General features: G+C 37.0%; 1 protein-coding gene and 1 pseudogene across 3 annotated transcripts in view; one reads left to right on the plus strand and one right to left on the minus strand.

Annotated features, from left to right (window-relative positions):
- Window positions 1-23,202, minus strand: part of SKAP1 (src kinase associated phosphoprotein 1) — a 291,789-nt gene that overhangs the window by 239,280 nt on the left and 29,307 nt on the right. For both annotated transcript variants that reach the window (XM_043470440.1, XM_043470435.1), the window contains exon 2: window positions 7,713-7,818. In XM_043470440.1, the coding sequence (XP_043326375.1) occupies window positions 7,713-7,818 (106 nt within the window). The remainder of the gene's footprint in view (window positions 1-7,712; window positions 7,819-23,202) is intronic.
- LOC122442561 lies at window positions 17,068-19,550 on the plus strand (annotated as a pseudogene). The gene has a single exon (XR_006269660.1). The product of XR_006269660.1 is annotated as a tubulin beta chain-like (transcript).

Here is a 23,202-nt window from a genome sequence, read left to right on the forward strand (position 1 = left end):
AGATCAAAATCTCAGGATCTCCTGGGCAGCATGCTTGAATTGAATTTGAGCTCTCAATAATTGCTAGCCTGGAAGTCTTAAAGAAGTATAAAAGTTAGATACTTAAAGTTAGTTATGTCAGAAATAACAAACTGGAGGATTATCCCTTAGACTACTATCATCCAGAAATAATAAGGTTATTCTTAGAAAATTATCATCCTAAAAATATCACAGACATACTTATTACATTTCCAACTTGAGGAAGTCTATGGTTTTCTGAAACCACAGTATGAATGAAGTCCATGGTTTCTGAACTGCAAAGTGAAACAAATGTTTTTTGCAACATCATATTATGAAATGTTTCAGATACGCATAAAAGGTAAACGAACACCCATATATGTGTATACTCATAATCTAGATGCTATGATTCACATTTTGTTATATCTGCTTTGTCACTTATCCATCCATCTATCCATCTTGTTTTTGATGCATTCCAAAATAATGCAGATGTTGCTAGACTCTAGATGCATATATAATTAACTAAACTTCAATATTTACAGTTCCTTTAAACCAATAAGCTTTTGAAAGATGCCAATTCTTTTTTAAAATAATGGCTTAAGTAAACTATGCAACCAATTAGAAATCCTACATTCTAAATCCTAAACTTTTATTAATTCTCTTACTTTGAGTAATATCACATATCTTAGTTTTATCATCAACAAAAAAACAAAGGTTCTTGGTAGACATGATAGGAGGTCTTGATTATCAAATCATAAAATGAACATTGTGGTTATGACAGAATCCAGAAAAGAGAGACACTCCCTTAATATAATGAGATATAGCTACTGGAGATTATGTGGGCATAAAGTTTTCTATAAACTATAATAACTCAACAAGGCTCACAAACTCAAGAAGGAGCTTGAATGTGAGCATTTAATCATAATGCATCAGTCAGTCAGTCAGTTCAGTCGCTCAGTCGTGTCCGACTCTCTGCAACCCCATGAACTGCAGCACGCCAGGTCTCCCTGTCCATCACAAACTCCCGGAGTTCACTCAAACTCATGCCCATCGAGTCGGTGATGCCATCCAGCCATCTCATCCTCTATCGTCCCCTTCTCCTCCTGCCCCCAATCCCTCCCAGCATCAGGGTCTTTTCCAATGAGTCAGCTCTTCACATGAGGTGGCCAAAGTATTCGAGTTTCAGCTTCAGCATCAGTCCTTCCAATGAACACCCAGGACTTATCTCCTTCAGGATGGACTGGTTGGATCTCCTTGCAGTCCAAGGGACTCTCAAGAGTCTTCTCCAACACCACAGTTCACTATATATCTACGATAAAACAACTTGATTATTGAGGACTGAGTCACTCCAAGTGGGAATTTCATAACAAGGCACTAGCATCAAACTGGAATTTTCTTGGCTTTGTGAAGCCGTAGCTGGCTTATAAACTCCTTATTAATTAACTAGAGTAAGAACTGTCACAGGGATAGCTGCCCCTTCCTTTATGAGCTGTTTATTCCCCTACACTGATTTTTTTTTTTTTTTCTTTTAGAAGATTGGCCTGGAAGGGGCATTCTTTGAAGCCTGAAGAATCAAAGCTGCTGCAAAGCACTGCTGAGAGTTTCGAAAGAATTATGAAGAAACTACACTGGGCCTGAGGCGATAGGCTGAGATCTCCCTAAACAGGTCAGCAGTTGGTCTGCAAAATATTCCCACTGCCAAGGAGGCGGTGACATCTTGTGTAAATCAAAAACTAAAACCCTGAGATATCTCATTTCCATTTTAAATGCATGGGGGTTAAATATGGATATCTAGCACTTGAGAAGTTCCTGTGGGATTGATTTTTTTTTCCTGTCGTTTCTGAGCCCTTTGCTGGGCGTGATAAGAAGGACCGCATTTCATTATCAACCCTGCTAGTGCTGCACTTCAGGGAGACGAGATGAGGTAACACAGTTGGAGAGAAGATCCGGCTTCCAAAGGAGAAATGATTCACATGTTGTGATTACAAAAACCCACTTTAGGCTCAACTCATTTTCAACAGAATCATGAAATGAAATGAAATCCCAAGGAAATGAAATTTCCTGCATCATTTTGAAAATTAAAGAAAAAGAAAAATCATAGTGATACCATAAAAGAAATCAAATTTTTGAGGTTTCAAGGTTTGGTTGGTAATGTTTGCATTTTTCTAACATTTGAGAAAACAATCCCAAATAACATTTTGGGGGAGGCAACTGAAAAAAGAAAAACACAAGGTTAGGCGAATCTTCAATTGAATCAGACAATGTTACAGAAAAAACATCAGAACTTAGAATTCTGAGAGCTGGCCCAGTGCTCTTGCATTTCTCTCCCCTTTGCTCTAATTTCAGTGTAACACAGGAAGTGGATACAGGATGGATCTATATCAGAAATAAGAGAAAACCAGCGAATTAGAGATAACTACAACCAGGAGTGCTTCACACCACAAGTTTCTAGAGATCCACAAATAGATGAATACAGAGAGGCATTGTTTTTTTTCCACTGGCTTTCTATAAGCAGAAAAAATAGCACATGTTGGGACAAAAGACTAGATCCAGATCAAGTGAGATTTAAAATCAAGGCCAAAGCAAACATTGATAAAATGAAGACTGTAATTTCATATAAATGATCTTTTCACACAATGTATGAATAAAGAGGCCCCATTTATAGACAAATAGAAAAGCTTCTAGTATTAAAAAATTGATACTGAGGATTTTCTGAGATCTTTCAAGACAAATCCATTTCAAGTAGATAATAGGAATGTGCCCAAGTAATAATGATGGCTATAATTCTATCAGAAGTAAAGCAAATTCAGAGAACTAACTATAGGACTAAAGAGTAGTGCTCAGCTTATTCTAATGGATCAGTCCAACCTGAAGAGAGAAAGCTCAGTTATCTACCTGCTTCCCAGGTTTCATTTCAAAAGTCCTTTCACTCTTGATAGAACATGTTTTTCTGTTTAATGAGTTCAGTACTGGGAATGTTTAATAAAAATGTGTGAAAAAAACAAGATTAAAAACACCCACTTACTAAAAAGTTATTGTACACCAAAATTACTCATATAAAATATTTATGGATGACCAAAGGGAGAGAGGGGCTTCTATCTACTAATACCACCAAAATAGCCCAGTGTAAAAGAAAACAAAAATGGATCAATTTAATCTTATAGCTGGTACCAAATCCAAGACATTTACTCAAGGGAAAGAATAAACAAAATAATCATCATCATAAAATTAAAAAGGAGTCATACAAAAAAAAAATAAAAAGGAGTCATACACTTTAAGGTTGCTTTGAAAGTAGAGGAGACATTCTATGAAAGAACATATAATAAAATGATCTTCCTTTCCAGGTTAAGCCAAGAGACCAACGGTAAGTAATATTATATCAGTTTCACCTGTAGGACATTTCAGACTAAAAGAGCAACAAAAATAACCCTTTACTACTCCCAGTAAGTATATCTCCAAAAATCTTTAACACAATTGTGAAATCTCAACACAGACTCACTAAATAACAGAAAACTAATACAGGGATTTAGCAAATAATTGATAACTTGAGAGCCATGAAGTTGCGAATTTTTGTTTGCTTTCTTGGTTAAGGGTGAGAAACAGAGATAGGACTGGAAAAGGAAGAAATGAATTTTTAGACTTCAAGATGTGGTCAAATTATTGCTATGAGTTTGAAGCCTTTTCAGAGATCTTTTTAGATGGATTGCACTAGTACCTACTACCTTTTTTATTTCTGCATTGGCACTGCAACTCCAGTGAAAGTAGCAAAGTGAACAGAAAGAGAAGATATGAACCAATATCTAAACTTGTAACACAAATGTACCAACAACACATTTCACATTTCTTCTCTTGATAAGCACACTTCATCTGAATGCTTTTTGTTTGGGGATTTTAAGCTCAATAACCAGCACTTAGGAAAAGTAAAATTCTCCATGTAATTAATGGTGATAATATTGACAGCATATCACTTTGAAAATCTTGCTCTCAAGAGTTACATTGGACTAATACCTTGTCTTTCTTCCTATAATACAAAGACACAAGAACAATATATTCTTAAACTAAATTCTGTTTTAAAGCTAAATCCATGGTAAGCTGACAAGAAAAACTTGAAGTCCCCAAGGAGAACTGGAATTATTTCTATGATATTTGCACTAACATATCATGTTTCATGGAGAGCTATATGCTAACCACCCACAATGAGACATGTTCAAGATATTCTTTCAGTCTGTACTTTAAAAGCACTGGTTTTGTGCCATAATCCTGTTACATAAAGTTATTTCTTTATTTCTTTCCATTTCAATATGCTATTAATCTACCTGTCTCTTTTTGGAACTCCTTTAAGTTTCACAAAAGAAAACAGTACTCCAAGTTTGTTTCCATTGGCTCTAGACTTCACTTCCAACAGTGAGCATAAATGACTAGCTGTTCCAAAATGAGCCATGGAGAATTTATCCCTACCTCAGTAATAAAAATCTTCTATTTTTTTCACCCTTTTCCCCATCCTCAATGCATTCTTGCTGTTAGATGGCCTCCCCTGAATCAAACTTAAGAAATGCTCAACTGTTTCTGAAAACGCGTAAGAATGCCATCAAACGTCTGAGTACAGATCAAGTATGTTTCATTTCAGGTGTCTCACAGCTGGCGCTGGTCCTGCAGTGACCACTGTAATAAAACAGGAGGAGCCTCTGCCTGGCTTTCATCCTAATCATTCTCTAAAGAGCTTGGTGAAAACTTGGACTCAGAATGTGAATGCTGTTAGTTTTAGGGAGAAGGTTTAAATGAGGAGGCAGTTTGAAGAAGAGCCATGAACATCACAGCTCAGGACATCAAATACCACAACAGGACTTCATTTCCTTGGAATTACACAAAGTGCCATCCGTTTTTTATTTTGTCTTATATGGAAAACATTATCCTTCATTGGTAATACTCTTAAGCCAAAAAAACCCCATGAAGACAGAAATACAGATATGATTTTCAGTCTGGGAAGACAGAAAAGCTACTTGTACTGAAAAACAGATGAGCACTTGGAGGACATCCATGACTCAACACAACTATCATTTTCTGGGGTCAGTCACTCCAGGCAATAGAAAGGTGGCAAACAGCACATAACCGCTGTGATGAAGTCAGATGCTTTAATTTACAGCAAGTCCACAGTCATGGCAAACAGCACTGAATTCTGAGCCACCATAAAAATTACAGCCAAGCCCCCAGAGTTTACCAGGAATCAGTATTTTCCCGTCACTCCACTCAATTCTCAAGCAGCACAGTGTTGAGGAAATAATTAAAAGAATTAAAGCAAAGACACAACAAAGATAGAATGGAAAGTTTTGGTGGGGGGGAGTATATGTATATATGGCATTTATATTTATCTAGTGTCTTTCCCAGATTAGCCTGCTAGAGATTTCTTACCGACCTTTGGCTCTAATGTGCCAAGTTAGTAGTTTTAGACAGATTCCTACCTCCCCCACAAATTTACCAAACCCCTAAAGTTTTACTGCTTTAATATGACTCAAGATAAAACTTTTAAAGTGGCTTTCATTAATTCTTTTGCTGTTACTTGGCTATTTTCCATATACATTTAGCTCTCAAGTTTGATGATTTCCAAATTTCCTTTCATACCCAGCCTCTGGGAGAGATACAACTTCCACGCCAAAAAAAAGTAAATGTGACTGGCATTGTGCAAGCTTTCAGTGCTCTCGAAGCAACTGGTACCAATACATATAAGTACATAACATCAACCAGCCATACATGGGGCCATACACGCAACATGGCTGAAAAAGAAGATTCAGTAAGACAAGGGTTACATTATGGGATGATGATTGAATGGGTAAATTTAAGACAATTTCAAACAGCTTGCCAAAGGAAAGCTTCATTTTTCCATTTTCTTGTACAGTATCTAATTTCTGGCTCCTCATTTCCTCCTGATCTGATAATTATGAAATTCTAAATAAAGTGTCATCTTTCTTACAACAAATCAATGAACAGAAAGCTCCCATCAACAATGCAGATGTTTCCTAAAACCCCTGCTGATTATTTCCTGAATGTCTGTCCCACAAACCACACAGCAAGTCCTTTGAGAACAAGGAACCCTCTCTACCTCATAATAAATACAGCTTCTATGTGTGTGTGCAAGGGTGTGTGTGTATGAGTGTGTGTATGCACTTAAAAAAGAGAACTAAGAAGTAATATGTAAGTGGTAACAGTGAGATAACAGTGAGTCACCACAAAATCATCTTTTATTATCAATTTCAGATTGAAATTCAGTCCTTTCCAAGTGCTGTGCTGCAAATACGGGAAAGGAGAATTCCTATTCATTGTATATTTGTCTCCATAGATGCAGTAAAATTATTTTTACATTCCTTACCACAGATTTATACCATTAACACCACCACATACACAATTATATTTTGGGCATCCCTCTCCCTATAATACAGTTTAAAATAATTCCGTCTTTGTTCCTCATGCCATCCTTATAATAATCCTATAATACAAAGATCAGTTTTGTATTAAAAAAATTAAAAAATTCTTTAAGTTACTAACTGAGCCTTCAGATACACAACTAAGCCTACACTTACCTACTAATAAAAGTATAGGGAAGTTTGTTTTAAACACTTTTCCAACCTACCAAAAATTATAGATATTCTCACTTTTGCAAAAAGCTCTCATCTTTTGCATTCTGTTTGTTTCAATTATTCAGGGCAACCCAGGCTGATAATTACACAGTCCCCAGTTGCTGAGTAAAAGTGATGCTTAATTAGCCAGCAGGAAAGATCTATTAAGATCCAGCAGGGCATCTTGTGAAGTTCTCTCACATTCCTGGAGGGAATATATTCTGGCCATGCCCTTCTAAAGGATAAAACTCCTTGCTTCTAAGGAGTGGCAATGAGCGTTCTAAAGTACATGGTAAGATCTGTCTGCCACACAAGTGAAATCTCAGGTACAACCCTGCTGATGCTCGTCCTTTACTGAGAGTACACAGTTCACACGTTTCAAATCATGTTACCTCCGAGTCGAAAAAGACGTAAGCTGGTACTCACTTGCCCCCAACTCTCTTTCAGTTACCACACTGCAAACAGGAAGTGGCTGGGAAATATACTGTAATGGAAATTTTTTATTTCTTCCTCCATCAAGTAAGTCTATGCATCTGTCAGGTGCTCACATTCTAAAAGGCACAAACTAGGTGAGGGCCTTTAATTAAAATAAAAAAAATACTTCATGAGCATGATATTCCAATCAGTCCAAGATTAAGACATTTTACTAGGAAGAGAGAATCAACTGGACAAGTCTAGTTTAAGTTTTCTATTCGGGAAGGAGATGAGGATATAAAATCAGGACCAAAAGTCATAATGGAAATTATCTCATACTGCTTAACATGTCTCTTTCAGTAATTTGGACAAGCATAAATATTTAGCTTTTCACCCATTTTGCAAAAGTGTCCAATAAAGACTAACATAACAATCCAAAGCTAAAAGCAGAATAACTCTTTTAACATACATAATTATCAAAATACTTCCATTGTGGTAAACTAACTACCCTACATATGCCTGCCTACCTTCAGTGCAATTCAGTAAACATTTAAAAGCCTCTACCAAGTATAAAGAACTATAAAAAGTGTGTCTTACTTTGATAATTTATATACAATTAAAGTAGATTTTGTTGATTATAAATTGCTTTAAACTTTATGAAGAAGAATAATGGAACCGGTTTATACAAACCTAGCTTTGATTTGCTGCAAGCCCCGTAGAATATGGTCTCTGTTGTCCTTTGCACCAGCACTGAGGTTCTCATTCCGCAAACCTTCGGCCAGGAACTCCTCAGTATCTAAAAGAAAAGGAAAGCTGATCAACAGAAAAAAAAAAGGACTAAGAGAGAAGGAAAAACATCTCAAGGATTAACAAATGGGTATAATTTTCTCTTTAAAAACTTTAAAGTTGCAGAATAAGGTGATTTTAAGTAATGCCACAGAAGAGTATACTTCATAGTGGTTAAAATGGTAAAGCTTATGCTGTGTATATTTTGCTTCTAGTGCTTGTAATATGAAACTGTACTAGATATACTATCAAGATAATGTTATGAATTTATACAGTTGGGTTACATAAGCATATTAAAAATTTGTTTTACATTCTCACCACTCAACAACACCAAACAAAAAATCCTACATGGCCATAACCAGGACTTTTGATGGGGTATAAAGTTCTGGAAATAAAAATTTCACTAAGGACCACCATTAAATTCCAAGATGTATGTCATATCTATTGCATATGCCATTTAATAGGTTCCTCCAAGTTCCTCTGAAGGGTAAAGGATGAGAAGGTGAATTCAAAGGTAAAAAATAAATGCTATCTAAAATTCAATTAATGTAATATGCCATATTAATAGGATAAAAGACAAAGACCATGTGATTGTTTCAACAGATGCAGAAAAAGCATTCAACAAAATTCAACAGCAATTTATGATAAAACAAACAAACAAAAACACTCAACAAACTGGAAATAGAAGGAAACTTCCTTAGCCTCATAAAGATCATCTACAAAAACCCACTAACATCATACTTAATGATAGGTGAAAATCAGTATACAGATCCCCCCATTTTAAATAAAGTCAGGGTGCCAGATGGAGAAGGAAACAGCAACCCACTCCAGTCCTCTTGCCTGGAAAATCCCATGGACGGAGGAGCCTGGTAGGCTGCAATCCACAGGGTCGGGAACAGTCGGACACGACTGAGCGACTTCACTTTCACTTTTCACTTTCATGCACTGGAGAAGGAAATGGCAACCCACTCTAGTGTTCTTGCCTGGAGAATCCCAGGGATGGAGGAGCCTGGTGGGCTGCCGTCTATGGGGTCGCACAGAGTCAGACACGACTGAGGCAACTTAGCAGCAGCAGCAGGGTGCCAGAAAAGGGAGCTCTAAGGCCCTACCCACCGATGTCAATTGCAGACCCAACAGGAAGAAATATATCACTGTATCTCCAACAGGGAGAAGGTTGCTACTTTACTACAGCAGGAGGAAGGAAAAAATTTCTCCTTGTCCTGCAAGAGTCTGGCCAATGAGAGACTGTTAACAATAACTCAGTCAACAAGAAGCCATTATACTTGGAACTCCCAGTTTTCTCCAATGGTCTCTTTGCTTGTAACAGCTCCTCCCAATTCCTTCTTTTCTATAAAAGAAAGTTCCTCTCTTGTTTTCTGGGCTTGCCTGGGGATAACCATGATTGCACGTCCTTAATTGCAAGTCTTTGCTATTCCCAAATAAACCATTTTGCAGGTAAAATAAATGGTTGTTTTACTGTTTTAGGTCAACAAATGAAAGGCTGAATACTTTCCCCCTGTTCCTAAAGATCAGCAACAAGACAAGCTGTCTGCTCTTACCACTTATATTCAACATTGCACTGGTGCTAGACAGGGCAAATATGCAAGAAATGAAATTAAAAGAGTCTAGGTTAGAAAGAAAGAAGTAAACTATCTCTACATGCAGATGATATAATCTTGTACCTAGAAAACCCTAAGGAATCCTCTGACAACTATTAGGACTAAAAAATGAGTTCAATAAGTTTGCAGGATACAAGATTAATATAAAAAATCAGCTGTACTTCTATACAGTCGCAATGAACAAGCCAAGATTAAATTATGAAAAATTAAATTAGGAAAATTCCATTTAAGATAATATAAAACAGAATTAATACTGAGGAATAAATTTAACAAGAGAAGTATAAAACTTAAACTCTGAAAACTACAAAATATTATTGAAAGAAATGAAAGACCTTAAATTAAAGGAAGAAAATAAATGGGAAGTCATCCCATGTTTACATATGAGACTTATGGCTATTAATATGGGAATATTTCCATATTGATCTAAATAGTCAATGCAATCTCTATAAAAACTCCAGCTGGATTTTTTGCAGAAATTGAAAAACTAATCCAATAATTCATTTGGAAATTCGAGGTACCCAGAATAGTCAAAACAATTTTGAAAAAGGAGGACAACTTTGGAGGATTCCCATTTTCTGATTTCAAAACTTACTACAAAGCTACAGTAATCAAGACAAGATGGTACTGGTGTAAAGACAGACACACAGATCAAAGGAACAGAATTGGGAATTTAGAAGTAAACCCTCACATTTATATTCAATAAATTTTTGACAAGGATGACAAGATAATGCAATGGAAAAAACTGTTTTTCAATAAATGGTGCTGGAACAATTAAATATCCACATGCAAAGAAATGAAATTGAACCCTTACCTCATACAATATACAAAAATTAACTCAAAATGGATCATAGATCCAAACATAAATGCTAAAACTATAAAACATTAGAAGAAAATAGGCATAAATCCTTGTAACCTTGGATTGGATAATAGTTTCTTAGACATGATGCCAAAAGAACAAGCAACAAAAGAAACAAATTGGACCTCAAAATTAAAACTATTGTGGTTCAAAGGATGCTATCAAGAAAGTGAGAAAATTTTTGCAAATCATGTATCTAATAGGAGACTTATATACAGAATATATAAAAAGCTCTTACAGTTCAATAATAAAAGACAAATAACCCGATTTTAAAACAAAGAACCTAAATAGACATTTATCCAAAGATATACAAATGACTAATAAACACGTGAAAAGATGCTTAACATCAGTTGTTATCAGGAAAATAAAAATCAATGCCACACTGAGGTACCATTTCACATGGCTACTATCAAGAAGATGGACAATAATGAGTGCTGTTGAAGATGGAGAGAAATTAGGATCCTTACACATTGCTAGTAGGAATGTAAAATGGTGTTGTTACTTTGAAAAGTCTGGCAGTTCCTCAAAAAGCTAAAGAGAATTGCCCACCAATTCCACTACTAGGTATATACACAACAGAAATGAAAACAAGTGTTCAAATAAAAACTTGTACACAAATGTTCATAGCAGCATTATTCTTAACAGCCAATAAGTGGAAAAAATACCAACGCTCATCAACTGGTGAAGAGATAAACAAAATGTGGCAGCAATAAAAAGGGAAATGCTGATACATGCTACAATACAAATAAATCTCTGAAATCATAATTTCATCAGTCAAAAGAAACCAGTTGCAAGGGTCACATGTAGTATAATTCCATTTACATGAAACATACAGAATAGGCAAAAATCTATAGGAACAGAAAGTAGATAAGCAGATGCCTAGGGCTGCGGGAGAGAGGGATGCAAACTGAAGAATGAAGGCTAAAGGGGTTCAAGTTTTCTTTGGAAGATGATGAAAAATGTTCTAAAATTTATTGTGATGATGACTGTACAACTCTGTGAATACCATACTACAAGCCATTGGACTGTACCCTTTAAATGGAAAGGTTTTATGATATAAGAACTACATCTCAATGAAGCTGTTAAAAAATATAAACAAATGTATGAATGAGTGGATGAGTGAATAATATCATCTACACATACCCTTCTGAAATTTCAAAATTTGAGGGTGAAAACATTCTTTAAGTACCCAGACATAAAAAAAAAAGTGGTTTACAGAATAACAGAGTCAAAATGTCCTCTCCACAAAATAAGCACCAGAAGATGAAAGTTTTACAGTGTTTTAAAGGAAAAATACTGTGCTCAAGAATTCTAAACATAGTCAAGATGCTGGTTATATAACATGAAGGAGACCACCAAAACATTTTCAAACATTTGTGGCTCTGAATTTCTACCACTTACATTCTTTCCTGAATAAAATCTTTTCAACGACACACTGATCAACAGAAAGAAGTGGTGATGAAATTCAAACCAGCAAAATAAGTTTAAATATGATTTAAAACTTATTGTTAAACAGGAATTCTTAATTATTTGTTAAAAAATGCATCTGGATACTAGTTAGGAAAGAAATAGAGAAGAAAACAAGCTAAATTACTCATTTACATAAAGCTAATGGGTACTATGCCATCTTGGACAATGATAATTAAAGCAAATGGGTTTAACTATGATTTTGCAAACACTAATGTAATAAGTGTAATAATGGGTTTCCCTGGTGGCCCAGATGGTAAAGAAACCACCTACAATGCGAGAGACCTGGGTTCAGTCCCTGGGTTGGGAAGATCCCCTGGAGGAGGGCATGGCACCCACTCCAGCATTCTTGCCTGGAGAATCCCATGGACAGAGGAGCTCTGGCGAGCTACAGTCCGTGGGGTCACAGAGAGGCAGACACAACTGAGCGACTAAGCACAGCACAATGTGAACAAAAAATGTAAAGAGGAAAAAAATTTTTTTTAATATTCAGTGTAACAAAACAGAAAAATATAATGTAGCAAATAATAAAACTCATAAAATGATATATAACTGATGACAATAATTGTGAAAAATTAGAGTCCCCTATTAAAAACAAGCTATAAGGATATATTGTATAGCACGGGGAATATAGCCTATGTCTTATCATAAGCATAAATGGAGAATAATCTATAAAAATTTTGAATCACTATGTGGTACACCTGAAACTAATATAATATTGTAAATCAACTATACTTCAATTAAAAAAGAAAAAAGTTAACAGAAACAAGTGAAAAAAAAAACCGTAAAGAATTTCTATGTCAATTGGGATGGGGAATACATGTAAATCCATGGCTGATTCATGTCAATGTATGGCAAAAACCACTACAATACTGTAAACTAATTAGCCTCCAAATAATAAAGATAAATGGGAAAAAAAAAGAATTTCTATGTCAAAAGATACAGTTAATTTGATTACTGTTTAAAAGATACTCACCTGAAATAAAGTGAGACTGAAATTAAAAGAAGACAGGTGTGCAAAATTTCCTAAACAAATTTTCTTAAAAAGCAAGAATAGCAATAATTCATATCAAAGTAGAACACAAACAGGCCAACAGAGTCATTTTATTTTATATAAAGCACAATCCATAATAGAAATGACCGGTTATGTGCTAAATATATATGTGCTGAAATATATACAGTGAAAAATTCAAGAACTATAAGTAGAAATTACTGAAATACAATTGTAAAGTCACTACTAGTCTCTAATAGACCACATGGATAAAAATATATAATTATAGAGGGCAGTTATGTCCAATAGAAATAAAATTACACACGTAATTTAAAATTTTCTAGTAGCCTCATTTCAAAAGATAGCCCCAAAAGAGATTAAAATTAATTTTAGTGATATTTATTTTATTTAACTCAACAGATACAAAATATTGTGATTTGGGGCTTCCCTGGTGGCTCACTGGTAAAGAATCTACCTGCCAATGCAGGAGACATGAGTTCTATCCCTGATCGGGGAAGATCCCACATGCCATGGAGCAACTAAGCTCGTGTGCCGCAACTACTGAGTCTGTGCTTTAGTCTGGGAACTGCAACTACTAGGCCCACCTGTCGCAACTACTGAAGCCCAAGCACCCGAGAGCCCGTGCTCCTCAACAAAAGAAGCAACAATAGAAACAATGAGAAGGCTGCATATACCACAACGAGAGAGTAGCCGCTGCTTGCCACAACTAGAGAAAAGCCTATGCAGCAATGAAGATCCAGCACAGGCAAAAATAAATAAATAATTTTTTTTTAACCAAAATAGTATGATTTCAATATGTAATGAACACAAAATAATTATTGAGCTATTTTACCTGTTTTTGTATTATATCTTCAAAACCTATGTGCATTTTACACTTAACAACACATATCATCAGTTCAGACTAGTCACATTCAAATGCTCATATTTATGAAAATTAAGCACTGGATTATAAAAAAATCAATAATTTCTTAAAAACTCAAAATTAGAAAGATCTATTTTATGACTAAAACAAAATAAAACAAGAACTTAACATTAAAAAGAGTAAAAAAGTCTCTCCATACTTAGACATTTGAAAACACATGCACACATACATTGTGGGTTGTAGAGGAAACTCAAAACTATAATTACCATCTATTGAGAAAATAGCCTGTGTAAATTATTATGAAATATAACCAGCATTGTACAGAGTGATCTCTTATTTATAGACCTCAATATTTCCAATATTAAATAAGAAAGAATGAAAAGAAATGCATGAAGCAACAAATTTAAAAAATCAGAAAAGAGCAATAAACCAGTCTATGGAAAGCAGGAGAAAGGAAACAATAAAGATAAAAACAGAATGAAAAAGTTAGAACAGTGGTTGTCTAACAGTGCTCTCTGGAGTCATGAGCGTCTGATAAGAGAAGGAGTTGGAAGGGTGTCAATTGAGTGAGACTCTGGGAAACTCCCTTCCTTCCCCTACAATTCCCCTTTACTTTAATCACAAGTGCTTGGCTTTTATCTATTTACACAGTGGGATTTCACATAAGATTTTAACTTTGAAAAGGGTTCCATTGCACAACTTAGTGGCTAAAAAACCACTTAAAAACCATTACTTTCACTGAACTTAAAAATAGTGAGAAAAACATATATAAATGCTAAATAAGTATAAGAGCTGGAATTTTTCAGGGGTTAGGGGGAAATCCAATAAATTGATGTACCATCAGCAAATGTAATCAAGGAAAAAGGAAAGAAAGCACAAATATACAGAAATTAGGCAGAATAAAAAGAAGCAACAAAAAACACAATTTTTTAAGATAATGAAACATTTGACAAAATTGGTGAGATTTCAGGTTAATTTTCTTCTTTGTGCTTTTATGTCTATGTAAATTTCATGATAGCATCATTTTTATCCCTTTAAAAGATAATTTCCAAAAATAAAATGCCATGTAAACAAAATTAAATGTCATGCAAATAAACTCTCAGTGAAAGTTTCTGAGAAAAATATAAATTTCTAAAACTGAACTGAGAAATGGAAAACCTGACTTCTGAACAGGCTAAAAACCAGGGGAAAAGAAGAATAGGTTGCTAAAATGTTTCTCTAAAGTCATATTAATATAATTTTTAAGATGCTTTGCAAATCTTTAAGTAATGAATAATTTCTGGTTCTATGTAAATTATTTCAGAGCCTAGAAAAAGAAACTTCTCATATTATTTGGTATAATCTAGCATAACCACAGTTCTAAAAGAGCACAAAAAGGAATCAGTTTAAAGTTAATACAGAGGGAAGGGTGGGATGAAGCGATAGTTAAGGAGTTTGAGACGGACATGTATACACTGCTCTGTTTAAAATGGTTAGCCAGTGGGGACCTACTGCGTAGCTCAGGGAACTTTGCTTGGAACATTTGCTAGAACGAAATGATCTAGATGGGAAGAGAATTTGAAGGGGAATGGATGCATATGCATATATGACTGAGTCATTTTGCTGTGTACCTGAAACGAACACAACTAGTTTCATGTATATTATACTCCAATATAAAAGTTTAAAATTTTTTAAATTAAAATTTTAAAAGTTAATATAGACACAAAAATCCTACATAAAACACCAGTAGATCACACCTAACAGTATATTAAAAGACTAATACAGTTTATCCTGGTAATATAAAAATGTTTCAATATTATTGACATATTACATACTAATGCATCTCTTATAAGTAGTGTTAGTTGCTCAGTAATGTCTAACTCTGCAATCCCATGAACTATAACTGACCAGGCTCCTCTACACATGAAATTCTCCAGGCAAGAATACTGGAGTGGGTAGCCATTATCTTCTCCAGGGGATGTTCCTGACCCAGGGATCGAACCTGGATCTCTGAAATTGCAGGCAAATTCTTTACCATCTGAACCACCAGGGAAGCCCATTTATATAATAGGTTAAAAGAGAAGTTTATACAAACCATTTGGCAAATGACAAAACTTTCTCTGATGATATTTATTATCTGTTTGTGACAAAACTATATTGTGTGTGTGTGTGTGTGTGTGAGTTGCCCAGTTGTGTCCAACTCTTTGCGACCCCATGGGCTGGAGCCTGGTGAGCTACAGTCCATGGGGTCACATATGTAAGTAAAAGAATACCTTCTAAACTAGCTTCATATTTATGGCTGAAAAACTAAATCATTATTATTAAAGATTGTTTTTTCAGCTACTCCCACTGTCAGATAATGTCGTTGTGGAGGTTTTACACAAAAAGAAGTCTTAGAAGGAAAAAGAAGTCATTATGTGCAGCTATTATGACCCAATATGTATAAGCTTGAAGTATGAACTTGGAAAACTTTTGGAAATTTTAAGAATTCACTTGGGTAACCAGAAAATAAATGCTTTAAAAATTGACAGCTTTCTGGGCAACAGAAGAATAGCTTGTGTTGGAATGACTTTCCCACAGATAAGAATTGTTAACACTAGACAAAAAAATTAAGAGCACCTATTTTATGGCAGTGAACAGTAGCCAAGGGCTTCCCTGGTGGCCCAGTGGTAAAGAATCTGCCTGCAATGTAGGAGACACAGGCAGGAGACAAGGGTTTAATCCCTGGATCGGGAAGATCCCCTGGAAAAAGGAAATGGCAACCCACTCCAGTATTCTTACCTGGAAAATCCCAATCCATGGGGTCACAAAAAGTCAGATACAACTAAACAAAAAACAATGAAAGCAGTAGCCAAAACAGACAGAAATTGGTGGGGATTTGATCCTTGAAAGAACAGAACTATTGGGTGAGACTTTTATTTATATAGCTTTTCACCTAAAGGTACTCCCAGTTCATTTGGTGTAGAGTGGCTGGGGAGCACCCTTAGGCAAAAAGCTTAGTGGACTGTGGAAAACACCAAATGCCACACCTTAACATATATTTGGAGTCTCAGAAGAAGATTAAAACCAAAATAGGACAGAAAATATACCAGAAGAAACAATAGAAAAAATAACAGTCAAAATTTTCCCAAATTTTGTGAAAAAATAGCAATTTACAGATTTAAAAAGCTCAGTGGAAGTTCAGTTGGATAAATATAAAGAAAACTAAACACAGGTAAATTACAGGCAAACTGCTGAAAACCTAAGATAAAGAAAAGAATTTCAAAGAAGCCAGAGAAAATGATTCATTACAGACAGAAGAATAATGATAGGAATGAGAGTTGACTTTTCATCAAAAATAAAGGAGGCCAGAAGATGCTAAAATAACATATTTAAAATTTTGAAAAGAAAAAGGGAAAAAACTTGTCAACCCAGAATTCTATATCCAGTGACAAAAACTATCAAAATGTAAAGACAAGGCTTCAGCCTCCGGGTCCCGTTCCATCTTTCCACCCTGCGACCAGCAGCAGAGAAAAACTAATTCCATATCATTTTTTTGCCCCGTACACACTTTGAGGCGAGCAAAAAGATTTGAATAAATTTTAACAATGAGGGAAATCGTGCACACCCAGGCCAGTCAGTGTGGCAATCAGATCGGTGCCAAGTTCTGGGAAGTGATCAGTGATGACCATGGCATCGACCCTGCCAGCACCTATCATGGGGACAGAGACCTACAGCTGGACCGCATCTCCGTATACGACAATGAAGCCACAGGTGGCAAATATGTTCCTCGTGCTATCTTGGTGGATCTAGAACCCAGAACCATGGACTCTGTTTGCTCAGGTCCTTTTGGTCAGATCTTCAAACCAGACAACTTTGTTTTTGGTCAGTCCAGAGCAGGCAACAACTGGGCCAAGGGCCACTATACAGAGGGGGCCAAGCTGGTTGACTCGGTCCTGGATGTGGTTGGGAAGGAAGCCGAGAGCTGTGACTCTCTGCAGGGCTTCCAGCTGACCCACTTGCTGGGCGGGGGCACTGGTTCCGGAATGGACACCTTGCTCATCAGCAAGATCCGTGAAGAGTATCCTGACCACATCATGAACACCTTCAGCGTGGTACCCTCACCCAAAGTGTCCGATACTGTGGTTGAGCCCTACAACGCCACCCTCTCCATCCATCAGCTGGTGGAGAACACTGATGAAACCTACTGCATTGACAACAAGGCCCTTTATGACATCTGTTTCCGCACCCTCAAGCTGACCACGCCAACCTACGGAGACCTGAACCACCTCGTCTCGGCCACCATGAGTGGTGTCACCACCTGCCTCCGCTTCCCCGGCCAGTTCAACACTGACCTCTGCAAGCTGGCAGTTAACATGGTGCCCTTCCCGCGTCTCCACTTCTTCATGCCTGGCTTTGCCCCCCTAACCACAGTGGCAGCCAGCAGTCTCGGGCCCTCATGGTGCCTGAGCTCACCCAGCAAGTCTTTGATGCCAAGAACATGATGGCTGCCTGTGACCGCCATGGCCGGTACCTCACCATGGCCGCTGTGTTCCGTGGGTGGATGTCCATGAAGGAGGTGGATGAGCAGATGCTCAACGTGCAGAACAAGAACAGCAGCTACTCCGTGGAATGGATCCCCAACAACGTCAAGACAGCTGTTTGCAACATCCCACCCCGTGGTCTCAAGATGGCAGTCACCTTCATTGGCAACAGCACAGCCATCCAGGAGCTGTTCAAGTGCATCTCGGAGCAGTTCACTGCCATGTTCCTCCGGAAGGCCTTCCTCCACTGGTACACAGGTGAGGGCATGGATGAGATGGAGTTCACCGAGGCTGAGAGCAACATGAACAACCTCGTCTCCGAGTACCAGCAGTACCAGGATACCACCACAGAAGAGGAAGAGGATTTCGGTGAGGAGGCCGAAGAGGAGGCCTAAGGCCAAGTCCCTATCACCTTAGGCTTCTCAATCCCCTCAGCCTTCTTCCTCAACAACCCCTTTCCTCTCCCTCAGAATTTGCATTTTCTGCCTCTATCTTGTTTTTTCTTTTTTGGGGGGGATTCTAGAACAGTGCCTGGCACATGATAGGCGCTCAATAAATATTTGTTGTTTGTTGAATGTCTCTTCTCTCTTTCCACTCTTGGGGAACCTAGATTTCTGCCATTCTGGGTAACCCTGTCATTTTCCTGCTGGTGCCCACTCCTCCCATCTGTCCAGTTAACATTTCCCTCTCTGGTTTCGAGATAACTCTCCAAGAGGCTGGGTCTCCTCACATCTCATTTAGAACCATGTGCTGAAAACCTGGATAGGTGATTGCCATCCCAGGCTGGTGTGCTGGCCCAGGGGAAAGGAAACTGAGCAGCAGGTAGAAGTCCCTACAAGAAAGGGTTGGGTTTTGGAGAGGGGCATCCAGGGTACTGAAGTCCTAGGTGCCAGGTATCTCCCCACTCCTCTCAGCTTCTGCGGAGGTGTTGACAGTATTATCTTCATTTTCAGTCTCCTTCCAAGCTCTGTCCTAAGCTATTACCTTTGCAAGTTTCTGGCCCCCACCCTATCAAGTGGGAACCCCTTCCTCTTCCACTTTATCTCCTTCATAATAATGTTGGATCCCCTCCTTTCCCCTGTTTGAGAAAGTGGGGAGAAGCAAGAGATAGCCTTGGTCTCTCAGCCTCCAGAAAGTCCCTCCCCACCCCATCTTTTCTTACCAAAAATATATCAGCCCCTTCTGTACCTATATGGAAAGGTATGTGCTGCCACCTAAACGTCATTCCCCAGAGAGGGGACAGAACACCTTCCATCTTTTGGCAAACATCTCATCTCTTCTGCTACTGCTTCCCCCACTCTTGATTTTGTCCTATTCTGCACTTCAGATTTCTATTGTGTTGAACTTGCTGCTTTTTTTCATATTGAAAAGATAACATTGCCCGAAGAGCCAAAAATAAATGGGAACTGAAAAGAAAAAAAAAATGTAAAGAAAAAATAAAGACACTTTTCAGATGAACAAAAACTGAGAAAAATTTTTGCTAAGAAACCTGCTCTAAAAAGAAATCTAAATGAAATTCGTCAAGCTGAAGGGAACTGACACTAAAGGGAAACTCAGATCAACAGCAGTACCAAAATGCTAAATATGTGAGTAAATATAAAACATTATCACTTTTTTCTCTTAAACTCTTCAAAAGATAACTGGCAATCTGAAGCAGAGATTATAAAACTGCACTGCACAGCTTATGGGAGAAAGAAATGGCAACCCACTCCAGCATCTTTGCCTAGAGAATCATGGACAGAGGAGCCTGGTGGGCTGCTATCCATAGGGTCGCATAGAGTCAGACATGACTAAAGCGACTTAGCATTAGCATGCACAGCTTATAATATATATATAGAGATAAAACAGAGAGGATGGGGAAAGGAGAGTAAATGAAGCAACTTTAGTGGTATAAAATTAATTCTGAGTAGCCTGTGATAAGTTAAGGAACATACTGTAATCAATGGAACAACCCTAACAGACAAAATAAAGAGGAACAATTTTTTTTAAATAGAGAAATCAAAATGGAATATTAAAAAGCATTTGACTAACTTTTTAAAAGGGCAAGTGTAGCCAAAAATGTGACAGTTGGAAAAGAAATAGTTCAATGGTAGACCCTAAATCTATCCATAGCAATAGCTGCATTAGTTGTAAATGAACTAAACACTTCAATTAAAAAGCAGAGACTGTCTGACTGAATAAAAATGCAAGACCCAATTATATTCTGTCTGTCTACAGGAGACACTTTTTTTCCTTCCAGTTTTATTGAGATATAATTCACATACAGCACTGTTTAAGATGTATAACATAATGATTTGACATACATATGCCATGAAATGAGTACCACAGTAAAATTATACTTATCATCTCATACAGATAGAAAATTAAAGAAATAAACTTTTTTTCCTTATAATAAGAACTCTAAGCATTTACTCTCTTAACAACTTTTATATATACTGTTGCTATTGTTGTTTAGTTACTAAGTTGTGTCCTATTCTTTCACGACCCCATGGACTGTAGTCTGCCAGGCTCCTCCGTCCATGGGATTTCCTAGACAAGAATACTGGGATGACCTGCCATTTCCTTCTCCAGGTGATCTTTCCAATCCAGGGATCAAACCTGTGTCTCGTGCATTGGCAGCCAGATTCTTTACCACTGAGCCACTAGGGAAGCCCTATATATACTGTACAACAGTGTTAATTATATTTACCATGTTATACATTATATCCCTAGTACTTACTTATGACTGAAAGTTTGTAACTTTTGACCATTCATCCAATTCCCTCTCCCCCAATGCCCAAATTGTGCTAATCACAAATCTGATCTCTTTTTCTATGGGCTTGATTGTTTTTGAAGTATAATTGACCTAGCAGTATGTCAGTTCCTGGTATACAACATGCATGCACACTGTTGTTTCAGTCATGTCCTACTCTTTGTGACCCTGTGGACTGTAGCCCACCAGGCTCCTCTGTCCATTGGATTCTACAGGCAAGAATACTGGAGTGGGTTGCCATGCCCTCCTCCAGGGAATCTTCCCAACCTAGGGATCAAACCCAAGTCTCATTATGTCTCCTGCATTGGCAGGTAGGTTCTTTACCACTAGAGCCACCTGGGAAGCCCAGTATATAACACAGTGATTTACAATTTGTATACACTTAAAATTGATCACCACAGTAAGTCCAGTTATCATCTGTCACCATCCAAAGATACTACACAGTTACTGACTATATTCTCCACACTGCACACTTCATATCCATGGCTCATTTATTTTGTAACTAGGAGTTTGTGCCTCTTAGTATCCCTCACCTCTCTCCTTCCCCTCCCTGCTCTCCACTCTGGCAGCCATCTCTTTGTTCTCCATAGCTATGACTCTGTGTCTGTTTTGTTATGATTGTTCATTTGTTGTTTTTTTTAGATATACATATAAGTGAAATCATATGGTATTTGTCTTTCTCTGTATGATTTATTTTACTTAGCAGCGTAATACCTTCAAGGTCATCCTTGTCTTGTTCCTGACCTTAGAGGAAATGCATTCAGCTTTTCATCATTCAGTATGATGTTAGCTATAGGCCTGTCACATATGGCCTTTCTTATGTTGAGATATATTCCCTCTATATCCATTTTGTTGAGAGTTTTTATCATAAATGGATGTTGAATTTTGTCAAAATCTTTTTTCGTAACATGATGATCATATGATTTTTATTCTTCAATTTGTTAATGTGGTGTATTACACTGATTGATTTGTAGATACTGAATCATCATTGCATCCCTGGGATTAATCCCACTTGATCATGGTATATGGTCCTTTTAACGTATTTATTTGGTTTGTTAATATATTGTTGAGGATTTCTGCATTCGTGTTCATCAGTGATATTGACCTGTAATTTTAATTATTATATCTTTGTCTAGTTTTGGTATTAGGGTGATACTGCCTTCACAGAATGAGTTCTCAGAAGCATTCTTCCCTCAGTAATATTTTTTGAATAGTTTGGGAAGGATAGGTGTTAATCGTTCTCTAAATGTTTGGTAGAATTCACCTATAAAGCCATCTGGTCCTGGAATTTTGTTTCTTGGGAGTTTTTAAAACACTGATTCAATTACTGGTAATTGGTCTATTCATGTTTTACATTTCTTCCTGATTCAGTCATGGGAGAGTGTACATTTCTAGAAATTTGTCCATTTCTCCTAGGTTGTCCATTTTATTGGCATATAATTATCATACTAATCTACAAGAGACACATTTTAAATATGAAGACACAGAGAAAATAATCTTTAAAAATAGTGGAAATATATATATGTATATATATGTATATTTATATGGATAACTGATTCACTTTGGTGTACATCTGAAACTAACACGTTGTAAATCAACTATATTCCAATAAAGACACAGGCTGGAAAAAAGAATAGAAATTATACAGTATGCTAACAGTAAGCATAAGGAAGATGGAATGGCTATATTAATGTCAAAGCAGACTTCAGGACATGGAATATTACCAGATATAAAAAGGGATATTTCATAATGATAAAAGGGCGAAGTCATCAGGAAGACAGAAAAATTATAAATGTGTATGCACATAACAGGAGAAGGAAATGGCAACCCATTCCAGTATTCTTGCCTAGAGAATCATGTGGACAGAGGAGCCTGGTGGGCTACTGTCCATAGGGTCGCACAGAGTCAGACACTACTGAAGCAACTTAGCATGCATGTATGCACTGGAGAAGGAAATGGCAACCCACTCCAGTATTCTTGCCTGGAGAATCCCAGGGACAGAGGAGCCTGGTGGGCTGCTGTCTATGAGGTAGCACAGAGTCAGACACCACTGAAGTGATTTAGCAGCAGCAGCGTGCACATAACAAAATAGCTTCAAAACACTTGAAGCAAATTCCAACAGAACTAAAGTGAGAAAAAAACATAGTTGGAAATTTTACTACCCTCTTTAAGAAACTAATAAAACTACTAGATAAATAATCAGTAAAGAGATAGAGGACCTGAGCAACACTATCAACTTTGATCTAATTGGCATTCACACAATGCCACATCTAACAACTACAGAATATACTTTTTTTAAGTGGATGAAGTGTTCACCAAGTGTT

The sequence above is a fragment of the Cervus canadensis genome, chromosome 1, assembly GCF_019320065.1.
Source record: "Cervus canadensis isolate Bull #8, Minnesota chromosome 1, ASM1932006v1, whole genome shotgun sequence".
NCBI lineage: Eukaryota > Metazoa > Chordata > Mammalia > Artiodactyla > Cervidae > Cervus > Cervus canadensis.